The following is an 18399-nucleotide window of genomic DNA, read 5'->3' as shown; positions in this document are numbered from 1 at the left end:
AAATGGTGTATACGGTTTCTCTAGGTTAGCTCTTGTCAAGAAAGCAAAACATTACTGAGCTGCTGTGTATTGAGCTGGCTGTGGTTCAGGTGAGCTTGCAAAAGTGCCTGCCCACCAAGCACTTTTAAGTGTTCTGTTGGACTTCTACTGTCCTTGCTTCTGCCAAAACTTTTTAAAAAAACCTGCTGGGATTCTCTGGTGTGTCATCGGGTCTTGCTCCTGGACACTATTGCACTGTTTCGGCAGGCCTTGCAACCCCCTTCCCCTCACTTGGACTGTGATTCGGTGCTTGACAGTAGTCATGTTGAACTAGCATTTGCCACATTGGCACTGGTTCTGCTGGGCAGATTGCCTTGGTTCTAATGTTGGCCTTGCAAAATCCCCCCCGCCCAACACACACACTTCACTTTCTATGGCAGTCATTCTCTGGGACAGTGGTCCCCAACCTTTTTATCACCGGGGACCACTCAATGCTTGACAATTTTACTGAGGCCCAGTGGGGGGGTACTTTACTCTCAACCACTGCCCTAACGCTCTCTGATCGCTATGGTAATGTTTAAACACCCCTTCAAAATAAGATACAGACACGCCACAACAATGAACATAAGGAACATTTTATTTTCATGGAAATTTTAACTCATGACAATGACAAATCAATGGGAACCCTGAGCTTGTTTCTCTGCAACGAGATAGTCCCATCTGGGAGTGATGGGAGACAATGACACCCAAAGTGTGTTGTAAAGGGCCGGGGGGGGGGGGGGAGGGCGTCCTTCACGGCCCACCTCCAATTAGTCGATGGACCGCATGTGGTCCGCAGACCACAGGTTGGGGATCGCTACTCTGGGACATTCTGCTGGGCTTGTATTGCTTTGCTATTCCCAACCCCCTATTGGAAAATGGACAGGGGCACCTTCTTTGGGGGCCCATAGAATTGGATTCCCAGACTAATTTTTTTGAAACTTAGAGGCTCTTTTAAAAAGAGACTGCAGCAACTACACTGTAAGTTTGGTATCATTACCTCATCACACAAACATACACTCCACTGAATATAGATTTGCCATTGCTTTTAATGGTTCCCATAAGGGATAATAGACATGGAAAAAATTCTGATTCCTGAATATTGCTGGATCTGAATACCATACTGGTATTGGGATTCAGGAATATTAGGGAATACCAATATCTTTCAGGTCCATTATACCATAATTTTAAAAATGAATATTTCTTCTTGTGTGCCCCTAGCTGTGACTGTGGTATTTTTAACTACCTTTGGTAGATTCATTGGGTGTACCTCTAAGATCATCATAGTGCTTGTCATACCTTCTTTCTCCTCTTCTTGCTTCCTTGATCTTCCCCCATCATTTCTGTTTTACCTCTCTTCCTCTTTAAATCCATATTCCTCTCCCAACATTTCCACTTCCAGTCCTCCCTCCAGCTTTCTTTCTGTTCTTTTATTTTTAGATTTTAGCAGCTATGGACAATTGTTAGCTAGTTCTTTTATTCTTCACCAACACCATTCATAAGCATACAACAAAAACAAAAAAAGTCTTGTATGTGTGCTTGGCCCTCTATAGGCAGAGCTCATCCCTGCAGACTAGCCATTGAACTGTGTGGAGTCGTAAGTGAGGCCCGAGATTGTATTTTCTGTTCTTGGTCACTAGACCAAAATGGCTCCCTGATGACCAGATTACTGGAATTTTGTTCTGTTTCCCTTGTGTGCAAAAATTATTGTACTGTATAGTTATCAATCATTAGCTTCTCAATGGAACCAACCTCAAATTTCAAAGGGATTTTTCATAGTGCATAATGAAGATACATGAAAGTACTTACATATTTGGTTTTCTGCCAGTTGATGTTGGCTTTGGTCTTATCCAAATGGCTTTGTCTATCACTATTTCTCATTATGCTCTGTGACTGCTGTTGCTGACAAAAACGTGAATGGTTGCTAGGCAAATTAAATAGTGTATAAATCCTACATAACCTCAGGGTAGATAAGTAATTCTAATGAACTAACAGAGTAGAAAACTGGATCCTCAGTGGAAGCTAGCAATTGCTAGGCATTTGATTGTTGGGCAAGTCTAGGATTGCCCAAGTCTAGTAACTCATTACGGTAATGTTTAGCAGCAGGATCCTGGATTGTGTAGTTGATTGGCCTCATTTAGTAAGACATGATATTGTTTCTTTGATACATTATGAATTGAAAAAGTAAAAACTTACCCAATATTGGTGACTAAAAGAGATTGAAATATAACATGGAATCAAATTATTTACTTACTTCCTTAATTAATTTTTGCATTTTTAACTTGCCCTTTCCTGAAGGCTTGGGGGGGGTACCAGATATAAGACACACAACATTAACATTTTACAATTTAAATTAAAATCTCAGCTTAAATGATTAAACTGTACTTTCCTAAAAACATAAAATAGATCAAAGCAAAATAGATAAAGGCTGATTGTCAGATGTACTTTCTTCTCAAGGAGAAGAGGATGGAAACAATATAAATATTGTTCATCAGATGACATTTATTGATGGATTAAGGCAGCGATGCCAGGTAGAATATTGATGTTCTTCTAGACCTCAACAGCTCTGTTTTACAGCCTTTGTGGAACTGCTTAAGGTCCAATAGTGCTATGATTTTATTTGGTATGAGGACCTAAATGAGCTTACATTGTTCTGCTCTCCTCCATTCTATTCTCACAACAACTTTGCAAGGTAAGTTAGGCTGAGAGTGCGTGACTGGCACAAGGTCACCCATGGCTTCCATGGCAGAGTAGGGATTCAAACCTGGATCTTGCAGATCCTTCCATAATCTTCCTGTGGACAGTCTCACACATACATAGATTTCTGGATAATTACAGGCAAGGGACATGGGCTGACTGAACTAATATAAACCCATCACTCAAATAATTAGCAATATGGAAAGATGTACCTAAAACAAATTCCAAGATCACAGTCCATTCCGCACAGGTTTAATGTAGCAGGAGTGTGGGAAATTGTAATCGCTACTAATATGCAGTTATGTACAACGTAGCAGGAGTGTGGGAAATTGTAATCGCTACTAATATGCAGTTATGTACAACGTCATACACAATCTGCCACACTCCTGAAACAGTCCCGCTAGAAGTGCTTTGTTGTAGCGCTTCCAGGGAAATCCCAAAAAGTGGATTCACCCTCTGGAAAGCGCTACACCCTTGCAACCAATCTGCAACACTAGCGAAATGTTCTGTGCGTTACCATTGTTGCGGTTTCAGCAAAGTCCCTCCCCCTGGCTCTCTCCTCTGAACTTCGGGTGAAGCGATCACCAATTTTTTTTCTCAGAGCAACGAACCGGCAAGCCTTCATTCACCCAGCGAGGCTTCTCCGGCTGCAGTCCCTCCACAGAGCTGCTTTAAAGCTCCCCTAAGTCACCAAGCACAACACAGCCCCGCTTGCAAGTTCCCGTTATTTTCGGCCGAAAATCGCGCCAGTGCATGGGGGGGGGGGTTCACTAGGGGGAGCATGGCAATGATGAATCGGCAGCTCACAGGCCAGCTGCCAGCTAGATGGGTCTCTACGTTAGGAGGAAGCAAGGAATCAAGGAATCAAGGCATATTCGTTGCAACGTGTATTTTTATTTTTAAAAAAACATGTTCTTAAAGGCAAAGGGGCTTTTCCAGAGCATGGTAACAACTGCCCATTGGCTGCTCGTTTGATTGACGGCCAGGGGCGGGACAAAGCACGGCAAAAATTGCTTCCTTTCTAGCGATTTTTGTCGAGACTGGAAACCTGTGGGAAACAAAACGCAACTGGATTCCACTACAAAGGCAGGTATGCATTACACCGAATTCCACTATTTTAAATTCCGTTTTTTCTTTCCATAATCAATTTGCCACATTGATCCTGGTGCGGAATGGGCCCACTTATTAGATATAATAACTTGAAAGACTGGAATAATTGGAAGGTATTATAATACATTCTTTTTTTTTTTTTTTTATAAAGTTTTTATTTTTATTTTCCAATATTAAAGACAGTAAGATATATGCAATCTATGTTGTCAATACAGAAAAAAGAGGACTATGCTCTTCATTTAATACATTTGGTTCCCTGTTTCAATCCCCTTTGTGTTATTTTTTTAGATAGTTCAGGTAAGGGCCCCATTGTTCTTGAAAGGCCTCTTCTGTTTTTCCATTAATTATCAGTGTCAGTTTAGCCATCTTGGCAAAGTCAGCTAGTTTATTCAGCCAGTCTTCTGTCGAGGGTAGTTCTTGCGTTTTCCATTTCTTGGCCAATTCTAGTCTTGCTGCCGTCGTCGCGTAGAAGAAGAAGCTCTGTGTGTGGGTTGGGAGGCACTGAGGAGGAACACTTAATAACATAGCTTCAGCTTTCATAGGGAATCTAAGACCCCACATTTTCTGCATAATAGTATGTATTTTTGCCCAAAACTTATAAACTTTTTCACATCTCCACCACATATGAAAAAAAGAACCTACTTTATCATCACATTTCCAACATTTGTTGTTACAATTTTTGGCAATTTTAGCGATCACTTTTGGAGTTACATACCACCTATAAAACATTTTGTACCAATTTTCTTTAAGTATTTGACTGTTGGTATACTTTGGTATTCTAGACCATACTAACTCCCATTGTTCCATTGTCACATTAGTCTCAATATTTTGCATCCATTTGATCATACATGGCTTTACCCGTTCCATTTCTGTCTCGTACCTTAGTAACAGTTTATATATTTGGCCCTGTAAATGTGGTTTATCTTGGATTACTAAGTTTTCAAACTCTGGTATTGGGGCCTCTAGATTTAACGGTTGCTGGAACTCTGCTTTAAATCTGGATACTAGTTGGTTGTACTCTAACCATTGAATTTCTACTCCTTCATCCTTTATTGTTTGTATATCCTTAAGCTTACCAGTCTTTGATATTAAGTCTTTGTACTGAATACAGGTCAACCTTTTTTGTTGAGCTTTACCAAAATGTGCCTCAATTGGCGATTTCAATATTGATGGTGTGGGGGAAAGTCTCTTATTATATCTTGACCATACATTCATAAGCCCACTAGTCCAGGTATTTGCTACTACTTTTTGTTTTTGTTTTCCTGCTGGCCATAGTCTTTCATGAAAACTGTTACCCATGGTTTTTCTTTCAAATACCAATTCTCTTGAGTGCGGTTCCCGTATCCAGTCCACTATGTATGTAAGTGTTGCTGCGTCTTTGTATAGTTTTAAATTAGGTACAGAAGGTATTATAATACATTCTTAATTGAATTCTTCATCTTTTGGTTAGAAAGCCACGTGGCTCTGCATGGAGTAAGTAATTTTCATTAACAGGATATAATTTAGAATGAAGAAATATATACACTTTGCTAGAAACTCTGTTAATAATTAAATACAGAGATGTGTCTCGAGTTCTCATTTTTGTACCTGTCACTACTTCGTGTTTCATCAAGTCATCTGCATTCTAAGCAGATCTGTTTATTCAGAGAGATGACACTATTGCACTGCTGACAGAAGGAGAAGACCTTTGTGTGCTGTATCACCCAAAGCAAATTTCCTTTGTTACTATAATGGCCTGGTGAGAGCCAAATTGATAGCAACTTGGCTTACTTATTTCTATCTGTAGGGGTTTGTTTGAATACATCAGACAGAGCTAGAAGCTATGTTATCCAAATGTTTGTTTCTCTTGTATATTTTTCCCTACACTGCATAGCACACACTGAGTTCCAACAAATATTTTGAGCTTATAACTTTTATACTTGCTAATTTGCAGGATGTGGAGACTAGAAGGTTATGGAGGAGTTTTACCTTGCCTAAACTTCATACCTATCTCTCTGTTTTTTTAAAAGGCCCCAAACCTATAAAATCTTAAGTCAAATTCCCCTTTTATGCCTCTTCAGGATGTCATACTGCTTTATTATTATAAATGAAACAAAATTCTGATATTATCTGGAATTCAAACCTAGCAAATAGGAGTCATAGCTAGATTGGGGAGGAATATGGCTTGTTCTAAAATTAGTTGAGCTAGGAACTTAAAAGGTTGAGCAGCAGCAGAATATATTAAATACAAATATTTATTTTAATTCCTGTGTATGTATACAATTTTAAAATATCAACATTAGTCACTTAGTATTGCAGAAATCCAAAGCATACTGACACATGGGTGAATGAAAAAAACTAAATGCATTTCAACCTCTCTTGGGGTCTTTTTCAATGGTCTAATATTTAAATACACTCATGTGATGTAACAATGGGAACTATAAGGTGGTAAAAATATAAATGAAGAGACTTCCACACTAAATAAAATGTGTCCAAATATACCTCTCTTGGAGTCCCCCAATTAAAATATTTATTCTTCAAAGTTCCACCCTTATTGAAGCCCTCTCTTAGCCTGAGTGTAATCTCATGTTTCTCATATCACTGTCACTAAACATAATAAAGCTCAAATTGACAGCTCACTCCCTACCTGATTGGCCCTCTCTGGGGGCATGCCACCAATAGAGAGAGAGAACATTCTGCCAATGAGGGCCAATCAGTTCAAATTGCATGCAGACAACTGACTCTCTAACTGATTGGCTGCAATTGGAAATATTCCACCAATAGAAAATGGCCCTCAGTGAGAAATGGCCTGCCCTGGTAGCTTAGCCTCAATCAGAAGGGAGCTCCTAGCCAGGAAAGGCTAATAATAGGGCAGCTGACCATCTATAACTTTCTGCCAGTTTCAGAAGTTTGCTGGGTGGAAGAGAAGGCAGCCCCAGGGCATGCCCTGCTGCCAGTAAGCTGCCCTAGCCTCCTGGCCTCTTTGAACTTGAAGGACATGGGGCGGGGGAGTAGCTGAGGAAGACTGGGAGATAGAGAGAAGTGGAGAGAAAAAGAGAGAGTGAAGAAGAGTGAGGGAGAAGCAAGAAAGGAAGAAAGTGAGAGGAAGAAATGTAGACATGTAGAAGTAGAGCAAGAAAGGGAGGAAGAAAGAAAGAGGGAGGTGCTTCAGCAGCAGGGCTTTTGGTGGGGGGAGGATCTCTGCTCCTGGCCCCCATCCCCAGGGCCAGAAAAGTGTGGTGAGGAGCATTTAAGGCGATTCAGCACTTGTTAGGGCAGGGGAAAACAGAGGTATGCTCGTGGCTCCCACCCCCAGGCAGCTGTCTCATCTGCAGGCAACCCCACTTCGAAAGGGGCTGGCGTGGCTCAGGAATGCATGGTGGGGGGAGGGGTGAGGGGTGAGGATCTTTGACATTCCATTGACAGGGATTTTCGGGGTGGGGGACCATAGGAACTGGCCACCTCCCTGGGCAGCTGGTGCTCCCCCCATGCTGGAGAAGGTCCCCGCCGGTGGTGGGCCGGGTGCAAAAAGTCACAATGAGACGGTGAGTTAGTGGGCCGGGCACTGGTTAGGCCCTCACGATGCCTCTGCAGGTGCCCGGCCTGCTGGGCAGGCAGGAAGGGTGAGCGTTGGCTAGGCCAGGGTGCAATGGTCCACGAGGCTTTCTGAGCGCATCCCAGCTGTCTTGTGTGGGTGGATGCTCTTGGGGCTGGCCAGGTGCACCCAGCAATTGGCCCACAGAGCATGTCTGAATGTAAGTGGAGTCCGGACAGCTGGATACGGGGTCTGGACATGCTCTTCCCACAGTGGCTTATCCGAAATTTTAGCGCCAACAATGGTTACAGATGGCAACACTGGCTGGTGAATCAAGAAGAGGACCTTCAGAAAATGGAAGAAAATTACTCCTTAATTAGTGGTTAATATAACTTGTAATGTAAATCATTCTGAAAAGAAAATTTTCAAAAGTATTTCTCTCTTTCTTAATATAGATTGTGACAATATTAGCAAACATGTCTGTCCTGGACCAATGTGCTTCAGACATAATTGAAGGAAATGGTATGTATTTAAAATGTTATAAATATGTAACAGGCTACATTTGAAGAATAAGTGTATACATTAGATCTGTTGTGCAGGATCTTCACCATCAATTGGCACCCAGACAAGTATGCCTAGTCCTGCATGGTGCATGGGTTTGGCTGATATGTTACCAATGGGACCCCAGGTGCATGTCCAACCATAGCAGGTATGCTCACATCTAGCAGCAATCTAATGGGAGGGAATTAGAAGAGTTGTTCCCAAACTTTTTCATGCTGCCACCCCCTTGACTCCTAGGTCAAATCCCTAGTGCCTCCCCTGCACACATATGAACACACGCCTGTTTTCTATTGTTAGGTCTACTACAAATTCAAAACACAGCATGTTGCCTATACTTAATTTTGGTTGTTCTACAGTGGCCATATTTATGTCTGAGAGACAGAGACTGACAGAAAGATTTGGGGTGGAGCCTGGGAAGTACAGAATCTGAGGAGGGGAAGCTCAGCAGGAATATGATCCCATACAACCCACCTCGTGAAGCTGTCACTTTCTTTAGGAGCTAAGCAGGTTTACTTCTGGTCAGCACTGGGATGGGAGATCACCAAGGAAGTCCATGGTCAGTACCACACAGAGGCAGGCAATGACAATGCAGCTTGGAAAACTAGGAAAACAGAGCCACAGCAGGAGGAATCAAACTGCTGTCCCTCTACCGCCCCCAAATTCCTCACTCCTCCCCCAGATCCTTCTATTACTCCTCCCCCAGATCCTTCTATCACCCCAAATATACTTGGGAACTTATATTTTAGAAAGTGGTGTTGGGGCACTGCTGCTCAGCCTCTTTGTTTTTGATCTATGGGTTCCTGAAAAGTTCCATCTTGTCCCCTATGCTCTTTAATATCTGCATGAAACTGCTGGGTGAGGTCATTAGCTACAGGTGATACTCACCTCTAGCTCACCTTTCCAGCTGATCGAACGATGACTTTAAAAACCCTGAAACAGGCTGTTTCCAAGTGGAAGTGGGCTGATAAACTGAAGTTTAATGCTGGCAAGACAGAAGTGCTTCTAGTGGGCTGAAAGTCTAACCTGGTATTTAAATTGCGACCCATTGTGAATGGCATTGTGTTAGTCAACATCCCCGAAGCACACTTATGAACCTGCACAAACTCTGCTTCTTGTGTCCCTGACTTCTGAGTTTAGTCAGTCAGCCAGTGGCCTTCTTGGTCATGATACCAATGCTTTGGAACTCTCTCCCCAAGGAAATTAATCTGTCCCCTTCTAGTGATATCTTCTGCCAGCAGGTGCAGATGTCTTTATTTCTTTTGATATTCCCTCAATGATCTCTCCTTCCTAACAAATGTTTTAATTGCTGTGTTTTGTTTGTGCTATAACACTTTTAATTATTTGCTATGTGTTGAGGAGGGTTGATTTTAATTGTTTTAAAAATGTGATTTCATGTAAATTTAAATGATTAGCCATCCTGGTGGCCCTTGTAAGGGCAGACAGGTGATATACAAATTTTGTAAATAAATAATAATAAATAATACGGCTAGATAACATTTGTTATTTTCTGAGATCCTTTCTGCCTAAGTCATGTATTTAGTCAGAGTCATTTGTCTAAAATTATGTTTAGATCTATTACCAGCACCACTTTAACAAGCTGAAGAAAACTTTCCAAATTTGAAATAAATATTTTCAGCTCAGGCTCACAAAAATGATTTAAATAAGATACATGTTGGGTTACTATAATACTCTAAAAATAATCTTGCAACTGCTTTTCTGAACGTGCATGTGAGCTTGGTGCAACTGTTAGGTATTCATTTATTAAAATATTTATTTCCAAAATTTAACTAAATAAAATTGTAATTATTCACAATATAATAGTGCAATTTTGAGGATATTTGGAGTTGTGATACTGCTGTTGATATTTGTTTTTTACTATATAACTTGCCTAATTATTTATTGCTGCTTTGGGGCTAAAGGTTTTAATTGTCGTCTGGAATGGTTACAAGTAATCTCTCACTTCTTTGTAGGTGTTCAGGTTTTAATGGAAATGCTGTTTGAGAAATCATCATCTGGGAATTCACCAGAAGTGGCTGCTTGTGAACGAGTTCAGCAAAAAGCTGCAGTTACACTTGCCCGGCTGAGCCGTGATCATGAAGTAGCACATGCTGCCATAAAGCTTAGCTGTAAGAATTTTAAAGCTTAACCTGTGGTGTAAAATATGCTAAAATTCACATCCTTCTGAGATCCAGGAATCAACAGCTTTTATTGTTCTCATCATGAGGTCTCTTCAGTCATGTCATTTTCTGCAGGGTACCACATAAGTTGTATTTCATTAATTTACTAATGTTTAGGTTCCTTTTTTTCAATGTATGCACTCTTTCATTTCCTTTCATGTACTGACTGTGTACATCGTGAATGAGGTTTAGGAATCAAATGAGCCAAGCACAGATAACTAGTTTGTGCAATATCATTAGTTGTGCAAATCTTCTTCTGTTATGCTTGACATTCAAGCTGGTTGGTTACATTATGATAGTCAATTTACATGTATGCATTTAATCTTTGCAGGAGAAAAAATCCCTAGATGCACATATTGAAATATGTCCCACATATGGCTTTGTGGAAGCCATTTCAGATAACTATTGTAGGATTAAGGGCTTTGGGATGCTCAGAATTTCATTATGAATGCTTTCGATGGAAAGATTTAGTGTGTTCAAAAGTCAGATGTGAACCGATCCTTTGGTCTGTTCGGAATGTGCGGAGCAGCCATGAACTCCTGCTGGACAGGTTTTCATTAAGTTTTCCCAAAGCTGCACAGACACAAGGGTGCAAATGATTATAGTGATTGGCTGTCATTAGTGTCACTAAGGACTCCTTAGCTGAATGTGGAAGGGTAGGATTTTATTGAAACACAGCATTTATTGTTGACTAATTTGTCTATTTAAATGATTGCCTTCTGAGAGGAACAGTTATGCAGCAAGTATAGAGAGGTACTAAATTTCAGTCAGGCTCTGTGTGAGAACATATGTGCCAGTTGAGCTGTACTGCATGGTTAGTAAAAAAACCAAAAAATACAATGAAACAGCCTGTACAAAGCCATGAACAGATCTATAAACTATCAAATTGATCATCAAAACAATCAGATCTCTACAAGCCAAATTGATGGGTTGAATCCGTGGCTGAATCAATATAAGAGGCCATGTTGCCCATGCCATTGACTGATTATGCACCAGCCTGAACACCCGAAATGGCAGCAGCAGGGCTTTGGGAAAAATCCCCGATAATGCCCAACGTCGCCGCCATTCAAGCCAAGCCTGACCCAGGCCATTGGAAGACCTGTGTTAAAGAAATGCAGATTATTCTGTGGGCTTAGGAGCACCACGAGTGCAGGCAAGGGCTGGGTTGAGCCAGCCATGTGCATAATCAGAGGAGCCAGGCTTTCGTGCCTGGCTCCTCCCCAAACTTCGTGCCTGGCTCCTGCCAGCTCCATGGCTCTGTGGAGCTGACAGGGGCATCCCCCCACCCCTACCATAGTGGGAGAGCAGCATGCTGCTCCCCACCATCGTTCAGCGGGGGGCCTATGCCCCCATTCCTCCCTGCTGCTGCTGCTGCCGCTTTGGAACACTCCTGGCACTTCTAGCCCCGCATTGTGTGCATGGGACCATTGTGCCTGGGCAGCCAGCATGTGCTGGGGAAGCACCACCTACGTGTATAATCAGGGGACAGCGGGGCTTTTTGCCCCGTTGCAACAGAATGGCGGCAGTTCGGTGTGGCTGTCGCCGTGCATAATGGGTCATTGTTGCTCCATTTGTACTTGCAAGATCCTATACAGCATGGGGCTTTCCATTTTTAGCCCTTGTTTGCCTTTCGCACCAGATGTGGATTGCCTCCCCCCTGCCTCCCTGTAGTCATGCCGTCTTGATTTTATTCTTTGGTGCATCTTTTATGCTTGAATCATTGGGTACGTTGGGTCCTGGATGTCACATTGCATTTAATCTACATAGCAAAGAATAGCTGGCTTCCTAATTATTGAGAAGGAACTTTTAAAGCATTAACTGAGAAAACAGAGACCAAACACTTGTCACTTGTATGTCGTAATGCTAGGATGTTGCCCTAACTTAAAATATGTTTTAAAATCTTCACTTTTGTTGGTGTTAGAAATGACATCAAGAGAGTTCATTGTGAAAATGCAGAGGTAGGAAGCAAAGGGAAAGTTTTCTTTCAATCAAACTGAGATATATCTTCCCTTCTGAACACATAAGAAAGGATTCCCCAACACTAAGCCAGAAAGGTTTGGGTTTTCTTTTTCCGGTTTCTAAAAAGTGACGCATTTAGCAGGAAAAGATGTTGTTCATGATTTGTGCAGGATCAAGATGATACCATGTAAAAATATGAAAAGGCACATAACTAGAATTACTGAACAGTGAAACCTTTGTGTAGAGTTAGACCATGCCTGATTCTACGACATAATTCATTGTAAGATGTACATGCTGTTCTTTAACGTACTTGACTTTGCCAGCCAATTGTAAAAACAGCATTAGCCCACTATTTCTGTAAGTATAAAAAGAAAAATTAAAGTTCTGTTCTTGCATTGTAATCCATGTTATACTTGAGGTCTTCTAGATGTACAAAGAAAAGAAGTGTGATTCTGTTAAATTCACTGCCACTGGACATTGTAATGGGTACAAGACATATGGAACTAGGCAGATTCTTGAAGGGCAGGACTGTTAATGGCTACTAGTCATGGTAACTAAATGGAACCTCAATGTTAAGAGGAAACAAACCTCAGAATAGAAGGTAATATTAAGGCAAGGCCTTGGCTTCCTTGCTAGGATACACAAAAATACACAGTAATACTAACAGATTCTAGATTTTTGCTAGGGTATCAAATTCCAGGTTGGGAAATTCCTAGAGATTTGGGGTGGTGTCTGCATCATACAGAGTTTGCAGGGGTGGGGGAGGGAAGAGATGTCACCTGGAATGTGATACAATAGCCCTCAGATGCTTTCAAATGAACTAATCTCTGTAATTCAAAGATCTGTTGTAATTTTGAGAGAACTCAAGGCAACCCTACTCTGTGCTGTTTGTTGGCTCTCTACAGTAACTGGTTAGCCACTGTGTAAAACAGGATGTTAAACTAGATGGATAATTTGGTCTGATCCAGCAGGGCTATTATGTTCTATAAATATAAGCTCAGAGAACTATGTAAGATGGCCAAGCTAACAAATTTAGTAAATAGGAGACCTCCAGATGAATTTCAAAGTCACTGGCATTTTTATTTGCATTACATTAATAAGTGGACTTGTAAATTGTATTAAACTACAGGAACAACTGAAGGAGAGTATTCACTTTTAATATCCTAATGTATCCACTATTTCTGTTATATAAATAAAAAAAGAAAATACTCTCTACATATTATCTCTCTAGGTATTCCACGTCTCATAGAGCTCTGCAGGTCTCCTACGGAAAGAAATAATAGTGATTCTGTTCTAGTTGCATGTCTAGTAAGTACATTCTGTTGTTAGTTCTTTTCATTATCATTTCTGTTGGCCTCAGGTATGAAGGAATTATATTTAGTTTCACAGTTTCTACCGCATCTAAATATAATATTTGCTCTTTTTGTTACCGTTCTCCCCTTTCTCCCCAAATTAGAATCACAGTGGCTCTTTCTGCACACAAAGTTTACTTCTGATTATCACAGTGTCAGTTGGAATGCCTTTAATTTGAATCATTTGCCTGCACTCTGAACCTTTTTCTCTTGGGAATCAGGGAGAATGTGTTATGCATACCAATAAGGAAAAGCGGATATTGTTGCGGCATCGAAGTTGGGTTTTTTTGGGCCACATGGTTGGTCTTTCCATATTACTCAGTTTCGTGCTGGGCATGTTTTTTGGAAACTTTAAGCCAAGATAAGCTGCATTTAGCATCTGGTAGATAAGGAGGGAGAAGGGAGGTTGGGGGAGGGTAGAGTCTGTATGAGAGGGAGGGGGGAAGGACACACAGATGCATTCTCTAATTATTTGCTGAAATGAATGGAAAGTCTTTGTGTGTGTGTGTGTGAGCTCAGTCTTTCCATTGCAGTCCATTCCACCTAAATGTCTTGTGCATGAAAGGGATGGTTGCCAACTCTCCCCTCCAGTGGTAGTTTTTGGACTCCCCCTAGCTATTCTTGGTGGAAATCTCCTGTCCCCTAGGATCAACATTTCAAGGTACAATTGGGGCTACAGCAGGAGGTGATGTGTAGAAATGTGTGCACACTTGATGGTGCATTTTTAGGGGCATTACCATGGAACAGTTTTCTACAACTATTGCAGGAATGCAAGTCTTCAAGTTTTGTTTAAAACTATGGAAAGTTTATGATTAAAGAGAATAAGGCTACTTTAATAAGTGCTGCATTTGCTTTCAGAGCAGCACTGATGCAATGCAGTCTAAACTTACCTGCTTGGATTATTGTTATATGAATCTTATATTAAAACAGCTGTTATGCCAATAAAGGTTTCTGATGTCTGATATTAAAAGAGTTCACATTCAGTCACACTGCACAGACTAGGGATTTATAGATCTAGGAGTGTAGCTATGGCTGAAGCAGCTGGCTGTATTCTCACTGGCTGCTATTAAGTTATCTGGGATGAATCTGACAGGGAGCACAACTTGACCCTCACTGCAGACTACGTGATTGGAAAGCAGGCCCAGCGCCCACTGTAATGGCATTCCCTAGCTTGCCTCCTTATTTTCTCCTATATGAATACTGGGAACCCAAGGCTCTACCTCCACATGTGCCGGCTTATTACAGTGTTGGACCTTCTTTCTGCTGTATTTATCAAGAGCACACATGGTATCCTGCTTTGCATGTCCATGAGTTTTATGATCTGATTCCCGTAAGTTCCCAGTATCCTCGTATTATGGACAAATATGCTCCCCTGATCTTACTAGAGTAGGATTTTTAAAGTTAGAAAGTACTGGCTTGCTGGTCTAGAATAATTTTATTTTCTTTTAAAAGACAGTTAGCTGTTTTTCAGTTTAACTTTATTATCACATTGCTGCAAGCAATATCCGGTATTTCGTAACTGCACTCATATGACAGAGAAAATAATTTCTGTAATAGCTACATTATTTTTAATGAAGATAAGTGGACAATATTTCTTGGTACAATGGAGATTTGTACTCAAATTTTTTTGTCCCCAAATGCTTGGAAATCATGTGATTTATTATTTGTAATACAGTAATGCTTATAGACACCAATCAAAATGGAACCAGCAGTATGCTAAGTACTGTGCAAAGATAATTTCTGTGTCAATTTTAAGTCTTATGGTTTTAAGTAGATAGATGAAGTGGCTTGCCTGAGGTCATGCTATAAATCTTTACAGGACATAAGAGTCCAACAAAAAATTGACCATCAAAGTGCTTCACTGGCATGAACCCCATAGAAATGAAAGTAGCATGCCAGTTGAAGGATTTCAGGGTCTAAGGCAGGGTTACTTTCACATAGTAGGGTTTAAAGCGGTCTTCTCTATAAAGGGGGCCTGTTTTTTTCTTTTATTTGTCTTTTTTTTGATGAATTTAGTTTGGAAATGAGAGTAGTTCTCAGCTCCAAAATTAAGACAAGGAATTTGAAACATATGGTTGTTGTTTTACCCTGTGATAGGTATGAGTCAAAGGGTGTTTGTGATGGGAGGGAAGAGACAGAGCTCTTTCTTTCTATGTACTCTTAATCCTCTTGACCCTCTCCTCACATGGACCACAATGCACACTTCTAAATATCTTGACACACCGACCTATACTGCCGAATGTGAAACCATTAAAAGCTCAGCACAAACATAAATACAACATGAATTGGGGAAGTGCAATGATACTATTAAAAGCTTACTTCAACAGGAAAAAAATTGGGGAAGTCCTACAAGATCCCTTTCACCCCCTGGTCTTCTGGGTGATGTTCAAATATTCTTCTTATGCCATCAGTTGACTGACAGAATGGCATATAGGCCAAACAAAACACAACTCATATTGGCAGTAACTAGGCCACAGCTTTATTCTGTTGCAAAAAACACCTCCATACGGAAGGTTGGCCGGAGGGTTGGCCTGGCACAAGAAATGAGCTCAGCAATTCCAGCTGTCTGGCTGCTTTGGGGGCACCTTTGGGGGCACTCCTTCCTAGCCAGGAGGGCAGTTTTCTTGCACCCAGAGTCCCACCCCCAGGGAGGTAACTGGTTGATGGCTGACGAACGCCCACCTCATTCAGCCACCGCAGTTGCCTGGCTCTGAGCCCCTAACCAACCCAGTCGGGTAGGCTACGCTTGTACTTGAGCCGGTCTCTTATTGAGACCCTTAGCCTCAGGGCTCCAGTACGCAAACTGGCATCCTGAACAAAGGCTCTTTCTTGTGCCCCCTTTAAACTGCAGCTGTGATGATAACCAAGCAACTGATACACAACAAATTAAACCATAGAACATTGGGAGGGTGGGTGGGAAGCTGTTCGGGAAGTAATCGGCAGCAGAGAGGCTGGGCCTACCCCACTCAGGCTTGCACACCGCAGCTGGACCTTTTATGCCATCATGTTTTTCCCAGCCCACACTCCGCTGTGTCAACTGGCGGCCTCCATTAATCGTGGCTGCAATTTGACTGGCGGGATGGCATATGGGCCAAACAAGATGTGACTCGTATTGGCAGTAACAAGGCCACTAGCTTTATTCTGTTGCCAAAAACACCTCCAGCTGAAGGTATGGACCAGCACAAGAAATAAGCTCAACAATCCCAGCTATCTGGCTGCTCTGTACATGGGCTCTGGGGGTGCCCTGATACCTGACTCCTTCCCACCCGGGAGGGCAGGTTCCTTGCCCCCAGAGTCCCATCACCAGGGAAGTGACTGGTTGGTGGCCAATGGGTCCCCACCTCATTCACCCACTGCAGTCACCAGCTCTGAGCTGCTGGACACCTAGCTGGGTAGGCCACACTTGTGCTTTTTTATTATAATTAATAAATAACAGACAATCAACAGAAACACCCCACCAAAACCAAAATTCACTGCAGCACAACTCTGTAGCTTCATAAACCATTTGAATCCTGTAGACAATATCCATTTCATGTATTACATTTCAACTGTTCATCATAATTCCAAGTCACACATTACAACACTAGTTCACATACCTTATAGTCTGAAAATTTCCTTAAGTAATTTGCCAAATCAAGCCAAATTATATTGAAATCCTCAATCTTTTTCTCCCCTTGAATTACTTTAATGTTATTTGTTAACTTTTCCAACATCATAAACTGCCTAATTTTCTTTCGCCAATTATCTAATGAGATATTATCTGCATTTTTCCAGTTAGTAGCAATTAACATCCTGGCAGCTACAATCAGAAAGTTCACCAATATTTTCTGCTTACATTGAGCATTTTCATTGAGAAATAAATTGAGGAGAACCAACTGGATTGAAGGTTCCAATTTCATTTTTATAATTTTACTAATTTCCAAAAAAATTATCTCTCAGAATTTCATTATGGCTGGACAATCCCACCACATATGAATAAAAGTTCCCTCCTTTCCACAGCCTCTCCAACGTTTTTTATCCCCAGATTTCTTCATTTGATATACCCTAATTGGGGTATAATACCATTTTTGTATTACCTTTATTGCATGTTCTTGGACTTTCCTTGATATTGACTTAAATGGAACTTGTACTTGAACTGGTCTCCTATTGAGACCCCCAACCTCAGGGCTCCAGTACACAAATTGGCACCCTGAACAAAGGCTCTTTCTCAGGTCACCTTTAAACTGCCAATGGATGAAGGCTCACCAGCCCCAGCCCCGCCAACCCTTGCTTGATGTACAACTATCCCCAAAGAGCTGCCCAGACCCTCTGTAACCACATGTCACAACTCCATTCAGAGAGATGCATTCCATCTTTCCAAAAAAGGAGTGCTGAATGATGGGTAATGTCAAGGTGACCAATCAAATTTGTATTTGATTGGTTTCTGTGCCCCAGACCCCACATTGGGATAAGCCATAAAGGTTTTCTATTGTAACGTCTTGTTGTTCAGGTTTTTGCTCTGTTCAGGTTTTGTCCTGTTCAGATTTTGATCTGTTCCAATTCTGTTCAGATTTTGGGGGAAACCTTTGTCTGTAACCTTGTGAACCTGCAACTTGTATTATAGAATTTGAAACTCTTTCTCACCCCCTTGCCATTCTTGTGAGTATCCTATGTTAGCCAGAAATATTATACAATGTTCTTATTTTTTCACTGCTAGTATACAACTTACTTCTGTGTACCTTAATAAATACCAAATAGTTTTTAAAACCTTGTGTTTGATTTTGAAACAAGCTAAGTCGAAGCCTAGTCTGCGTTACTCATGCTATACTACCAGAAAAAACTTTTTGTGTGGGTTTTGTCTCTGGACATAGCCAAGTTCCCTGGTAACCCCCTGATAGGCCTCAAGACTTACTCTGAGTCTTGAATGGCTAGGGGCCCATTCAGAGGTGGTGGTAATACTACCAAACAAGGAGGTTGGGTTATCTACCTCCTTGGGGCTTGTAATTGTTCTGACCCTGCTCATGGGCCACCC

At 41.4% G+C, this 18399-nt stretch overlaps 1 protein-coding gene across 6 annotated transcripts in view; it reads left to right on the top strand.

Annotated features, from left to right (window-relative positions):
- The window catches only part of INSC (INSC spindle orientation adaptor protein), a 239845-nt gene that overhangs the window by 217536 nt on the left and 3910 nt on the right, over positions 1-18399 (top strand). For 5 of the 6 annotated variants that reach the window (XM_077321682.1, XM_077321683.1, XM_077321679.1 and 2 more), the window contains 3 exons: positions 7795-7861; positions 9871-10026; positions 13268-13344. In XM_077321682.1, coding sequence (XP_077177797.1) covers positions 7795-7861; positions 9871-10026; positions 13268-13344 — 300 coding nt within the window. The remainder of the gene's footprint in view (positions 1-7794; positions 7862-9870; positions 10027-13267; positions 13345-18399) is intronic. The other variant, XM_077321684.1, reaches the window with a different exon arrangement.

This window comes from Paroedura picta, chromosome 2 (genome assembly GCF_049243985.1).
Source record: "Paroedura picta isolate Pp20150507F chromosome 2, Ppicta_v3.0, whole genome shotgun sequence".
Lineage (NCBI taxonomy): Eukaryota > Metazoa > Chordata > Lepidosauria > Squamata > Gekkonidae > Paroedura > Paroedura picta.
This window is presented reverse-complemented; position numbering and strand designations above follow the sequence as displayed.